The 12,129-nt window shown below is 49.1% G+C and overlaps 1 protein-coding gene across 1 annotated transcript; it reads left to right on the top strand.

Moving 5' to 3' along the window:
- Positions 1-5,002: 5,002 nt before the first annotated feature.
- On the top strand, positions 5,003-5,935 carry N7506_005479 (uncharacterized protein; the record flags this gene model as incomplete). Its single annotated transcript, XM_056954773.1, has 1 exon — positions 5,003-5,935. One exon carries the CDS (start codon positions 5,003-5,005, stop codon positions 5,933-5,935), a length of 933 nt encoding a protein of 310 aa, XP_056813662.1.
- Positions 5,936-12,129: the final 6,194 nt, after the last annotated feature.

Below are 12,129 nucleotides of genomic sequence, written 5' to 3'. Positions count from 1 at the left end.
ATGCTGAGTTGGTCAAGAAGCGTTGGCAGGCCGTTGGATCCTTGACGGGCCTCTTAAAGTGAGGCACTAAATACGATTTAATCCGCAATGACAGGCTCATATTTCTTGTTCTGATACCTCACCTGTGAGTGACTCAACGTTGAATCACCGAAAAGTGCCTACAATTTTTTTCTTCTAGCCTTGCTTCAGTGTGGTGTTGGTTGTGTTGAGCTGTGGGTCTGTCCGACCAGACTGCGGACAGCGAGGTCACAGTAGGATGTGCACGACCCGTCAACCCGTTGAAGCTTAGCCCAACGTTGTCAACACTCAATTCTCGAACTTGTGAGCATGAAAATACACTGCATAAAAAGTTTGTTTTATATTTTGAATAACTTTGTTTAATGACGATAAGTTCTACAATAGTCGATTTGTCGGACTTCTGAGGCGTTCAACGAAAGGGAAAGAGGTTTCTGATTGAAATAAATATCCTCACCAGGCAGGCGTTCATCTCTGGCCCTCAAAACTGTGAGGATTGATCAGTTTCCCCGACCGACAATCACTATTGTTGAACACACTGTCAACAGTCCGCCGAAAACTAACAAAGCTTTTGTCATATTCTGACTGCATCAATTAACAGTTGTGGTAATCGTTAAATCCACTACATAGTTGCCGGCGTCTGCAAGAGACACTAAGGATCGATGGAAATTGTATTAAACAGACCGTTGACTCTCTCCTGCGGACATAATGGATGCCCAGAACAGCTCGCCACACCAGGAAAAGAAGGAGAGCAGCAGCCCAGTGAATTACCCATCCTTGATGGGAAGAAAAATCACAGGAACGTTCTGACCATGTCCTATTGGTACGTGGATCAATTCGGCATCAATTACGTTTGCTGATAATTGCAGCCCTTCCCTTCGCAGCAGAAAGCAGATACAAGACACACCCTGACGACCGAGCCGTTTCAACCTGTTCTGAATGTACTAGCAGACCTCGAGCGCGACGATCCCGAGTTCGCCTTTCCAGCAGCCCGACTTGTCGGACTCTATCGACGCCTATGCGAGTCATGCGTGTCCAAGCACATCGATGGCCAGAAGCTAGAACAGAGCAATCGTGTCTTGAAGGAGGCTGACACACCGGAGAAAAGAGAGGGACGGTCTTCAGCTTTGCCATGACAAGCGGCTATCACGGCTGCGGTTTTTCGAGCAGGCACTGGAATTATCCTGGGAGAGGCTGATTAGCGTCCTCGATGACTGGAATCACCCTCCGAGACTCAATCTGGCAGGGTTACTGGACAATGCAAGAGGAAAGTGATGGACTGTCCCTCGGGGGTAACGTGCCCTATTTTATCAATATAGAAATACTACAGTTGACTTGGCAAAATCAAAAAGACCTACCACTCAGGATTGGTTCAGAGATTACGGCAAGAAATAGCCTCCAATTCAATTTATGTTTATTTTCAAGTGTTGGCGGATAATTTCACGCCTTCTGGGTCGGCAAGAGAGTTCTATCCAAACTGCCTCACGACGTATTAAAACCAGCTCGTGTATATCTTAATCAACAAACATTGTTCAATTGACTCTAGGAACCAATACAACAATCCTAGAAGCGTCAAAAACAATTCTAGGAGCTGGCAGTCTCCTGGGAACTTCTCTTTAGCTCCTGGGGCCAGTTACCGTTTCTAGAAATTTCAGTTCTGCCCCTAGGTACTTCGCTCTGCGATCCTGACTGAATAAGAACTGGCTTTCGGAACAAATTGGCTAGATCTGAGAGCTGTTCTGCTCCTGGGACCCTACTTCTGGATCTAGAGTCGAGTCGACTATAGCTCTCTTTAATCTTGATCCCTGATCTGTTTACGCTGTCCTCATCTACGTATACGTGAGACAAGTGGCGAGTAGTCATCGAGTTGGCTATGTAAATGAAAATTCCTATGCGCAGCGAAAGAATTACTGGCAAGTTTATTAACTCATGAGCCTGCAATTACTGTCTTAACATGCGCTCGTTAACATGAACATATCATGGGCAAAGACCGTAAATGAGGCCGCCATTACAAAGCAGCTGCCGCATGCCCTGGCTCGTTTGATAGCTTCCGTCTTTTCTTTTTGGCACGTTGTCAGTCATAGGAAACCTAGAATTTTTCTCTGCACAGGTAACAAGATCCCAAGGGAATTGAGTTAGGGGGCCAATATGCTGAACAGTGCGGTCATGTGTGGATTCATATGAAAATCCTCAATTAGCTCGAGACCCATGTGGCTGAGCTGAGTGGCCTTCATAGTTTTTAAACCTTAGTGGTGAAACACGCCGATGCAATTAAACCAGCCATCTGGCCTCGGGTAATATATTGAAAACAGTACAGCGGGATAAGCCAAAGACAGTGAAAATGACATTCAACAGTAGCGTGTAGTAGAGGGCCTGCCACCCAGCTTCTTCACGGTGACCAGCTCCCAATGATTCCTTCGGGGGCTGCACTGGCGGCTCATACATTATGACCCCGAAACTGTAAAAATGACTTTGAAATTGTTGCTCGGGGGATGTTGTGGCATACAGACAGAGTACCATAAGCTCGGGCGGCTTTTGGTCACAAGTTCGTCGCAAAACCATCGAGCAATTTCCAAAAGACTTCAATCCGCTTTTACAATGTCAGTAGACTCTCCGGGTTCAGCGTACAAAGTCGCGCAAGCAATACTGTTTTTGGACTTACTGACTTGGAAAGTACCAGAATCGATACGTCCCTCGATAACCATCCCAGTATTTGTGATTGCTCCAAGTAAGACGCGGAGTTGGTACTGTCCTGTACGGTGTACGGCTAGGTCTTTGAACGCAGCGAATCCCATATGTTGATCCGAATGAAACTGTACATCCGAAGTTAAATTGCCTCTAAGCCCAAGTGTGCGGGCTGAGGCTTCTCGATCTATGAGAGATACGTTGACAGCAAACGCGTGCGGCAGTTCTTTTGTAAGGCTCTGGGAGTTTTTGAACAATACCAATATGGAAACGGTAAAAGGCGATCCTTGCCGAATGATGGGTGGGGGTTCTCGTGAGAGTATGACATTCCCGTCACCAACAAAAGAGGGGCCTTGTCCATAAATAGACTCTGACATCGTTTCTTTTCCTGTCATCTTGAGCGGCTTCGCTGTTCCAGGTAATCAGGAAAGAGAAGCCGAGAATCACATGGTTAGTAAGGTCTAGGTCCTTACCTTGTAAATTGTCCTATATCATAGCCGGTTCAGTCTTCGTTATTTGGGGCTGTTGATTATTTCCAAAAAGGAAATGCGATAGTAAAGAGAGAGATTTATGTATCTATATAACACGGATAAAGGCAGGAAATGTTACTTTTGCATATGACCCACTCCATCTTGATTGTGGTCAGCTCAAGCTGAAAGACCGATCGATGATCATCTATGCGCTAGTCAAAAAAATAGTTCATACCACATTTTGGATGAACAGTTGCTAATAGGCTAGCAACTACACGTTAAGTAAAGCGCTACAAAATGCATATTGGTTTACTTCCTGCTCCAAAGGTGCGGGCGTATAAACCAGATTGCAACCAACATTTGATAGCACATCATATCCTGAAAACATGTAAATAGCACCACTTTGACTTGAAGTTTACATTGGATGCAGCTGGATCCGGGAGACAAGACAATCTGAATTAGAATAATATGATGCAGGGGGGTAATATTCCTTCCAGTTTCTTCAAATCTCGACCAAATCCCGACCAAATCCCGACCGGTCCTTGCATGTGAGCTATCAATCTTCGTTAAGCTTGCGCTTGCCACCAAGCCACATGTCAGACTGCAGCGCTAGGAGGCCCAAATAGGATCCATGCTTCCGTAAGGTATGACTGCCATGTAATCGCAAGTTGTAAAAATGGTGGGCCACATCCCACGGCAACATAATTTCACTATGTCTACCACTTATCGACTCAGCATTCGCTATGTACAAAGTACCACAGCTGTCTTCCCCAAATAGCTCAGTAACGTGATTCCCAAGCAAGCGGACACCCCACCTCAAAGTTCAATCCCCTAGCAACCTCATGTTTTCAATCAAGCATCATCCCCCCAAAACCATGCCAAAAAAGGCTTAAAAGTTGCTTGAGCAAGAGGTCCTGCTGACTTTTGGCTATCAAAACTTTTCAAAATGGTCAAGTTACCACGATCGCTGCTGCTGCACGCTCTTTTGAGATTTCCCGCTCTAGTCTCCAAGCCATACTGGGGCCGAATGAAATAAATATATTCTTGCTTGGGCCGGCTACTTCATCGACCAATCAGGTCACCCTGTCATGCTCTGGCTCGTAGGATTAACGCATCAAGTGGATACAGGAAACCCCTTTTGCTTTCTTTTCAGACACTGTAAGTAGCGCTGGATGATCCAGCAGAACTACTTACACTTACTGTGGTTAGATATAGAGACAGCGGGGGATTTAAGTCGGCTGTAGACATATGGAAAAATTGGCCCGATTCCAAAACAACAAATTTCAGATGAAACCTCACTCCCGGCTTAGTATAAGACATTACGGATTGTGGCAGGCCGAAGAGGTGCGCAACGAGGGGAAATGTGTGGCCCCGCTTGGTTGTTGATTATGTAATTACCAACGACAGGTAAATGCGGGACGATGGAAGATCAAATCGATCACTAGTCAACCATGAGCCACCTCCTTCAATTACCCACCGAGATACTATTACGAATATACCAAAGTCTTTCTGATATTGACGATATTCTTCGGTTAGGACGCAGCTGCAGGAGAACACACGCTGTCCTGAATCCAGTGGCCCATCGCCTGAGTGTTTTCAGGTCAGTTATTGTACGATCTCCTTTCTCATGCCAGGCGCTATCTCAACACTGACGAGGCTCTTAGTGCGGCGCTGACCACCACAAACATGATCTACGACTCTATCAGCTTCGGGAGGCCCAGGATTGTTCTACGATTGTGTTTCCTGGGCCCAGCTCCCTACCTTCATCAAGAAATAGCCTTCCACATTCCCCAAGTGGCTCGGTCTTCGGTGCTTGTACCCACACGATAAGAATGCCAGATCACGAAGTCTGGGAGGTGGTGTGTCGTTGGCATGCCATGAAGCTTCTGTATGATCTCTATAACGACCGTGTTATTGAACTATGTTACTTTCTATCAATACCCTTATATTCTGCCTCGGACGAGTTCGAAGAATTTGCAGACGCTGTGGCACATGAAGGGATTCTTCCAATGCCGTCTTGCGGCACAGAGAATGTCTGTCAACTTGATATGGCGCAGAAGCAGCGAGTCTACCAACGTTTCTACAAAGCGCTCACTGCCCACTGGGTGGCAGTAGAATCGCTTTGTCTCACAAGAATAACGGATTTCGAAACAACTGACCAGCGCAATCGCCATCTGGGTATGGTTTGGGATATTTGGACGAACAACCCTGACAGAACACTTTTGGAAAAATTAGAGGTCCTGGAAGTCACTGATTTTGTTTGGGGCTTCCTTGGACGCAAAATTTTCCCCGAAATCGACGCTCCTTCCAAATGGCTGAAAGGTGGGGGCGAAGACTTGCTGAATTACTACATGAATGATCAATATAGTAAACACTCGAACTGGCTCCATTTCACCCGAGATGTCGCACAATGTCTGAGACCGCCACATATTATTGAGCTTCTCCTGCTCAATACCTGGAACACCGAAAGCAGATGGTGTACTCAAGGCCTTGATTACTTGCACGAGCTAAAATTTGCTCAGACTGGAGCTGTGCGACAGGTAAATGAGATGAATCAAACGGAGGATTCCTTCCCTTTGACCGTTTTGGAGGATGATGTGGTGAATGAACTTACTGCGAGCAAAGCCTCGGTGGCGCAAAGTCCAGAGTTTTGTCAACTGAGGTGGGATATGTACAGATGTGAAAAATGGGTCTTTGAATCAAGAACCAAGATATTTCTCCTTGAACCGACATCTGAACAGATATATGAAAGTATCTTTGGGTAGTGTTCCGACTTTGAACTATCACGAATGTCTCCTAAAACCGGACAAAGAGCCTACTACGAATGCTGTTACTATATTGAAAACGATTGAGCTACTTCTTCTATCGAAAAAATCTGAAGGCAGGAACTGATCAAACTTGCTATTTCCGTAATCTCATACAATTCTCATTGTTGTAACTATAGACTCAATGATGCGATGCAAAGAGGAGGAAGGAAGAAATGGAAGTCAGACAATAATACAGGGCGGATCGAAATCGATTGCCGTCCTCCCAATCCTTACTTTGCCTAAGTGGTTTATGGTGCGATAGCACGTTCGCTCCAATAGAATGCGGCATCTGCCATTAAGGCGTAGACCGAACAGCATCTTGCTTGGTGAGTGATGTGGTGAGTGATGTGGTGAGATATGGGTGGTGAAACATTACTGTTGCCGGAAATCTGCGGGCGATTAGAGGGAGCGTTTTTTTAGCCATGTCACCCACATCATAGATGCAACAGTTTGCATTCTTGATATCCCATCCCATTTGATGACTCCTGCTGGTGACTCGGTGAAGTTGTTGTACAGCTTCCAACTCGATTGCGATGATCAAATTCAAACAAGGTTCAACTATGAAAACGCAATACGCTCAAGACCAGACCTACCAGGTGCAGAAGCGTATGATGGGGTGCCGATCACAAATACAACTCCTTGGTTCTATTCAACATCATGATGCGATAGACTCTGTTCCTTCCGCAGTCACGGCAGTCACAAATCACTTGAACCTATCCTTCAATAAGCTTCTTATATTCTAGGGTATTCACGAAAGCGAGAGCAGCTTAGCCTCGAGGTCAATCATTTTATTGAGAGTGTTGGCTCAAGACTCCGATCAACTCCTTGTACAAGTGGGAGCCGTCCCAACATTGTGAATAATCTCCGTCAGCAACTACGATTCGTATTGCTAGCCCATCTCCCGTATCAGGATCCACTGTTGCACTCAAAGCGACGGACGCTGATTTTTGGGACGGAGTACCAGAGTTCATGCGATCAAGCATGCTCTACTTCCGAGTAGTCACGGTTGAAATCCCATCGGGGTCTAACAAGCGCAATCTGAAACCACATCTGGTAAACACATCGCCGCCATCATTTACGACGAACTCCCATGAGGAGAGATCATTGCAATTGGTACTTGAGTTGACTTGTAATCGCAGCAGACATGCGCCTAAGCCATATCTTCAAAGACAAATATGGCATGAGCGTTGATTAGGGGCGGAAAATTCAGGATAGGTTGTCGGAGATATTCAAAGAGGCCGCACAGCAGGATGGCTCTTGGCGGTGTTACGGACATCAATGTCACTTTCACAGAGGATCTGCTTGAACAGTTATATGCGACGTCCAGGCCGCGGTCAGTTTGGCAACTATATCTTAATACTCAAAGACAATCGACGAAGGGGACGTAGAGAACTCTGCCATTTCCCAGGAAGGGCCGCTTGCGCGCGATATGTTAGAAGACGAATTCAGTGAGAAAATGGTACACGTGCTCGGCTTGACTGACCTGCAGATGCAGCGATATCCAGCATAAATGGTCTTTGCACATGTTGCTCGGGTTTGGATAGTAAAAAGCGTGCTGAGGCATCAAATCTACCAAACATATGTTCAAAGGCACCACAATATTTCTGACAGCCTTCATGATGCAGCGTCGTGTATGACTGATAGGTCCCTTCCCACTCGCTCGGATACGTCGACAGATACAGGGTGTGTGTGTTTCATTTACCCTGACCCCTCGCAATGAAAAGCGATATGCAGGCTACCACAACGATATATATCTCTGTATGTACATGTAGAGTGATCAACTTCCTGAAAACGAACTTAGAGCCTCGTCAAGGCCTCTCGTGGCCTAATTGCCGTTCCCATTGTTAGGCTGCCCCCGTGGCGCGCGACTGCGAAACCGGTGTGACGCCTCAGCGAAGTCCAGCACGGCCTGGACCGTCCTGGCTCGCGAGACGGTGTCTGGTTTACCTTTCTCACCTTGTTTTGAGCCTCCCAGCAGGCTCGATACGCTATTAAACGCGTCTCCCACTTCTCTCCTCAGATTTCTTCGCAACTCCACCAGCCTTGGGCAGTCCACAAGAACATGGGTGACGGTTTCTTGCGCGCCGCAGTCGCAGCGGTCGTCGTTGCCGTAACCAATCTTTTTGCGGTAGGTGGACAGCCAGTTGTGGCCCGTGCGCAGCTGCGTCAGCAGGTACGCCCGTCCCCTGGGCAGACTTCCGTACAGCTTCCTGGTGTGCGTCGCCGGTAAAGTATCATCGATCTTCCGCAGATGACCGCCTTTACTGGATGTTCTCCATTCCTGCTCCCACTGAGCGGCAATCTTGCCACGGATTAAAGCCTTCTCCCTTGTAAGTAGCGGGCGGAAGGGGTGGGATTTGCCTGGGCTGGCGGCGTGCTTCGCCATTCGATCCGCAGCGTCGTTGCCGGGGTTGTCGCAGTGTCCTGGTACCCATTGAAGGCGTAGCGCGATCTCTGCGGTTTGAAACTCGGTAGCGGCTTGGTGGATCGCGTGAACGATCCGTTGTCCCGACTTGTTTCTTACGCTCTTGATTGCTTGTACGGCGGACCGGCTATCACAGAGAATTGTCGCAGTTGTTTATCGATCTTCCGGCCTTGGTCGCTGGTGGGCCATCTTGAACACGGTGCCGACGGCGTGATAGATGCCTACTAGCTCCGCTACATGCACCGACCAGCGGTCCATCGGTCCAACCTGGATGTGTTGGGATTCAACCATCTCCATGTCATCGTTGAATGCTACTACAGCGGCCCCTAAATGACCGTCGCGTCCTGAGGCGTCCGAGTAGACAACAATGTCTGATGTTGAGCGGACGGCCTCGGCTTGCTCTCTTGCTACTTCTCGGTCTGGATTGTCCTCGACTTCCAAAAAGGGATCGAGTCGCCACGGTGGAAGTGGCCGTGGGTCGATTGTCTCTAGCTCGTTGAGCCTTTCGAGGTCCATGGTCTTCAGCGCCTCCGCCAGCGGGAAGCGTGCGTACGATCCGATATTGTTTCTGCGTCTTTGGGCCCGCGAGAGAGTATCCCAGATCGGATGTTCCCGCGGTAGCGTATGGAGGTTTGCAATGGTGCGTTGTGCGCGGTGGCGGAGACGGAGGTGAGTGGGAAGGATGTGCGCTTCTGCCTCTAGGGTTGTTGTGGCCACAGTTCTGAATGCCGACAGGATGCGGACCAGTTGGGTTGCGATCGGGGGTGTTCATCTCAGGGAAGAAAGCGTCCAGGAAAGCCTGCGCTTTTCCTTGGTTGTCGATAAACTGCTGTTCGTCAACCTGCAGAGCCGGGACACAACCCCACGTCTCCCTTGGTTTCATGTAGGTGGCCGCTTTCCAGAGTTTTCCCTCTCCGGCTTCGTCTAGCAATTGTCTCCAATGCGATGCTTTGGCTTTCTCAATCGTCCGAGTCCACGCTCGTCGGCTTTGTTGCATCTCTTGGAAAGCAGTTGTGGAATGAGGATGATCTCGCCCGAGCATTGCACAGTTTTCCTGCCATCTTCGACGAAGTTGGTTGACTCTGGTTTGTTGGACTTTGAGGTCTGGCGTAAATCACCGTTTGGCGTACGGTGTCGGGCGTGTGTCAGGTGTAAACTTATTGACAGTCGCTGCTGTTACCTCTGTGAGGGTTTGAACCGCCTCGTCCAGTGCTGGTCGAGTTTTGATTTCTTTCCACGGGCCGGTTCGCCGCACTACCTCCTCGCGAATCTTTTTCCAGTCCGCACGTTCGTAGGCTTTCCTCGTCTGAGTGGTTGGCCTACTGTGAGCTTGGAGATTCCATTCGGAGTACGTGGCGCGGTGGTCGGATCCGTAGTTTTCGTGGTAGAGATGACACTTGACCATCGTCTCTGGCCGGTCCGTTACAGTTTGGTCGATGGTGGAGTTCCTCCCTGGGTCACTCAGAGACCAGTAGGTCGCCGATCCCCGCGGGAGGCAGCTGTGAAGACCGTTCGCTTGGAAGAACGTGATCAGGTCGCTAGCATCTTCGATAAATCGTGATTGAATGTGGTTACCGCCCCACATTGGGTGGTGGCGGTTGAAGTCTCCAGCTAGGACGATGCTTGTGGATCGTTGATTGTCTCGTAGAGCGGTTGTGATTGTGTTTTGGATTGCTGTGAGTGCGGGTTCTGCTGAAGCTTCGGCGTCCGTGCACAGAGGGACAGAAGGGATGTAAACGGAGAAGAAAAGGATTTGGAAGTCAGATGTCCAGATCTTGATAGCAGCGACATCTGGGTGGTCGCACAGGATTTGTCGGTGTGACGATGTAGAGAGCCTCCGATTCACATAGATCAGGCTGCGAAATCGGGCTGCGTCGGTGTCGGTTGTCGGACGGTAGAGGCGCCACGAGCTGTGGTTGACGTGGGTGCGATAGGTAGTAATGGACGGTTCCTGGATCAGGAGTACATCCAGGGTTTGGCTTTGGTGATCGTTAATGAGGGCCTCCATTCTTGGTCCCGATTTCATGATGTTTAACTGTAGTGCTCGTAGGTTTGTCTCTAACATTGACGGGGTTGACGGGGTTTGAAAGATGCGGGGGTCGCACATTGTCGGTCTCCTGTTGCGTGTTCTCCGCTGCAGTCGAGGCACCTCGCTCTGACGCCCGGAGGGCATCGTTGCCGTTCATGTTGGCCCGCGCAATGTCCGCACCGTGGTGTTTCCTTGCATGACCACGCTAGGTGTCCGAAACTTTGGCATCGGAAGCATCTCTTTTTCTTGATCTCGCGGCGTTCCACACTGCCAATGTATCTCTGGCCCACCAAAAGACCGTTGTTGAGGATGCGTTCAGCTCCCTCCGCTGAGTCGAACCAGATGCCAAGCGATGCGAATTTCCCTAATATCTTGTCCTTCCTTTTGAGCCAGGCCACCTCCTCGATTTGGAAGCCCTGTCCCGTGAGGCCGTTTTCGTCCATGATTTTCTCAATGGCCTGGGTGTTTACACTCTCCAAATTGAAATGCTCTGTTGGGGTGCGATGCACGACGATGCCGAATCGTGGTTTCACCATTTTCGTATTGTTTCCTAGCTCATTCAACCATTCGGTGTTGTTGCGGGCCAGCTCGGCCGACTCGGTGTCCTTGAATCGAATCACGTAGCCTGTCTTGGTCGTGCCAATCCCGGCGACCTGGGCGTCCTGAGTTGTTGGAGCGTTCATCAACGCGGTGCGGATGTGGTTGTTGGCGGAATCTGTAGGAAGGTATCGGCCGAAGGTGTTTCCATCGCTGTTATTGTTGTCCGCTGGATCCACAAATGATCGTTGGGTGCTAATACGAACGCAGTTCAGGTCCTTGTCGGGCCGTGAGTCGGTTTGTTGGGGAGGGGCAACGTTGCCGCTGGCCGCAACTGCTGCCCATGTTCTGGACGAAGGTGCTGGTGGGAGTGCTTCGATTTGAGCTCGCATAGCTCTGATTTCCTCGTGAAGCTTCTCATTCTGGTCACGAAGGACATTCTGGTCGTGTTTGACCTCTTCGATCTCGGCCTTAGTGGATTCGATGAGTGCAGTTTGGTGGTGGATGATTAACTTCAGGCTGTCGATGAGCTTCCACACTTCCCTGGTGGTAACCCGGCCTGTGTTTTCCAATGGTGTGAAAGCACCATCGCTCCGTGTTCTTTTACGAGACTCAGGAAGCGGTTCAATCGGTACGCGAGGCTGGAAGTCCTCGACTGAGAAGCTGGTGGGGTTTTCTCCGGTGTCTGTGGGAGGGGGTTCGGGCCCTCCCGTATGTGGGTCCACCATCGGTACGCGGTTAGCTCCCGCACGGCACACAACCACAAGTAATGTATGTATATCGAAGGTAATGTTAACCACGCCTTAGTATATCAAAAGGTCGGCTCGGTATCGGCGTTTTGCGGTCCGTTTCCAGTGGTCGTTCCAATAATGTACCGACAGGTTACAGGAGTGTGTGTGTGTGTTCGACAGATACAGGGTGGATCAAAATTAGTTTCACCATTTGCTCACTGAGATTATTTCTCAAACCCTCTGGTGAAACACGCTATACCTATTGCAGTTACACTGTCCTTGAACCCCTTCCTTGGCGTTATTTCTGTACAGCTCTAAATAACAGCCTAAAAATAGCTCTCGTATCAGACCGTAAGGTCTTCAGGCGAGTCTAGAATGCTGAGTCAGCAATGAGTCTGCCTGGCTCCTCTTTTTTCCCCGGGCCTCCACC

This window comes from Penicillium brevicompactum (genome assembly GCF_028827555.1).
Source record: "Penicillium brevicompactum strain IBT 35665 chromosome Unknown utg000003l_segment0_segment0, whole genome shotgun sequence".
Taxonomy (NCBI): Eukaryota; Fungi; Ascomycota; class Eurotiomycetes; order Eurotiales; family Aspergillaceae; genus Penicillium; species Penicillium brevicompactum.
Note: the sequence above shows the minus strand (reverse complement) of the source record. Positions and strands in the feature narration are given on the sequence as shown.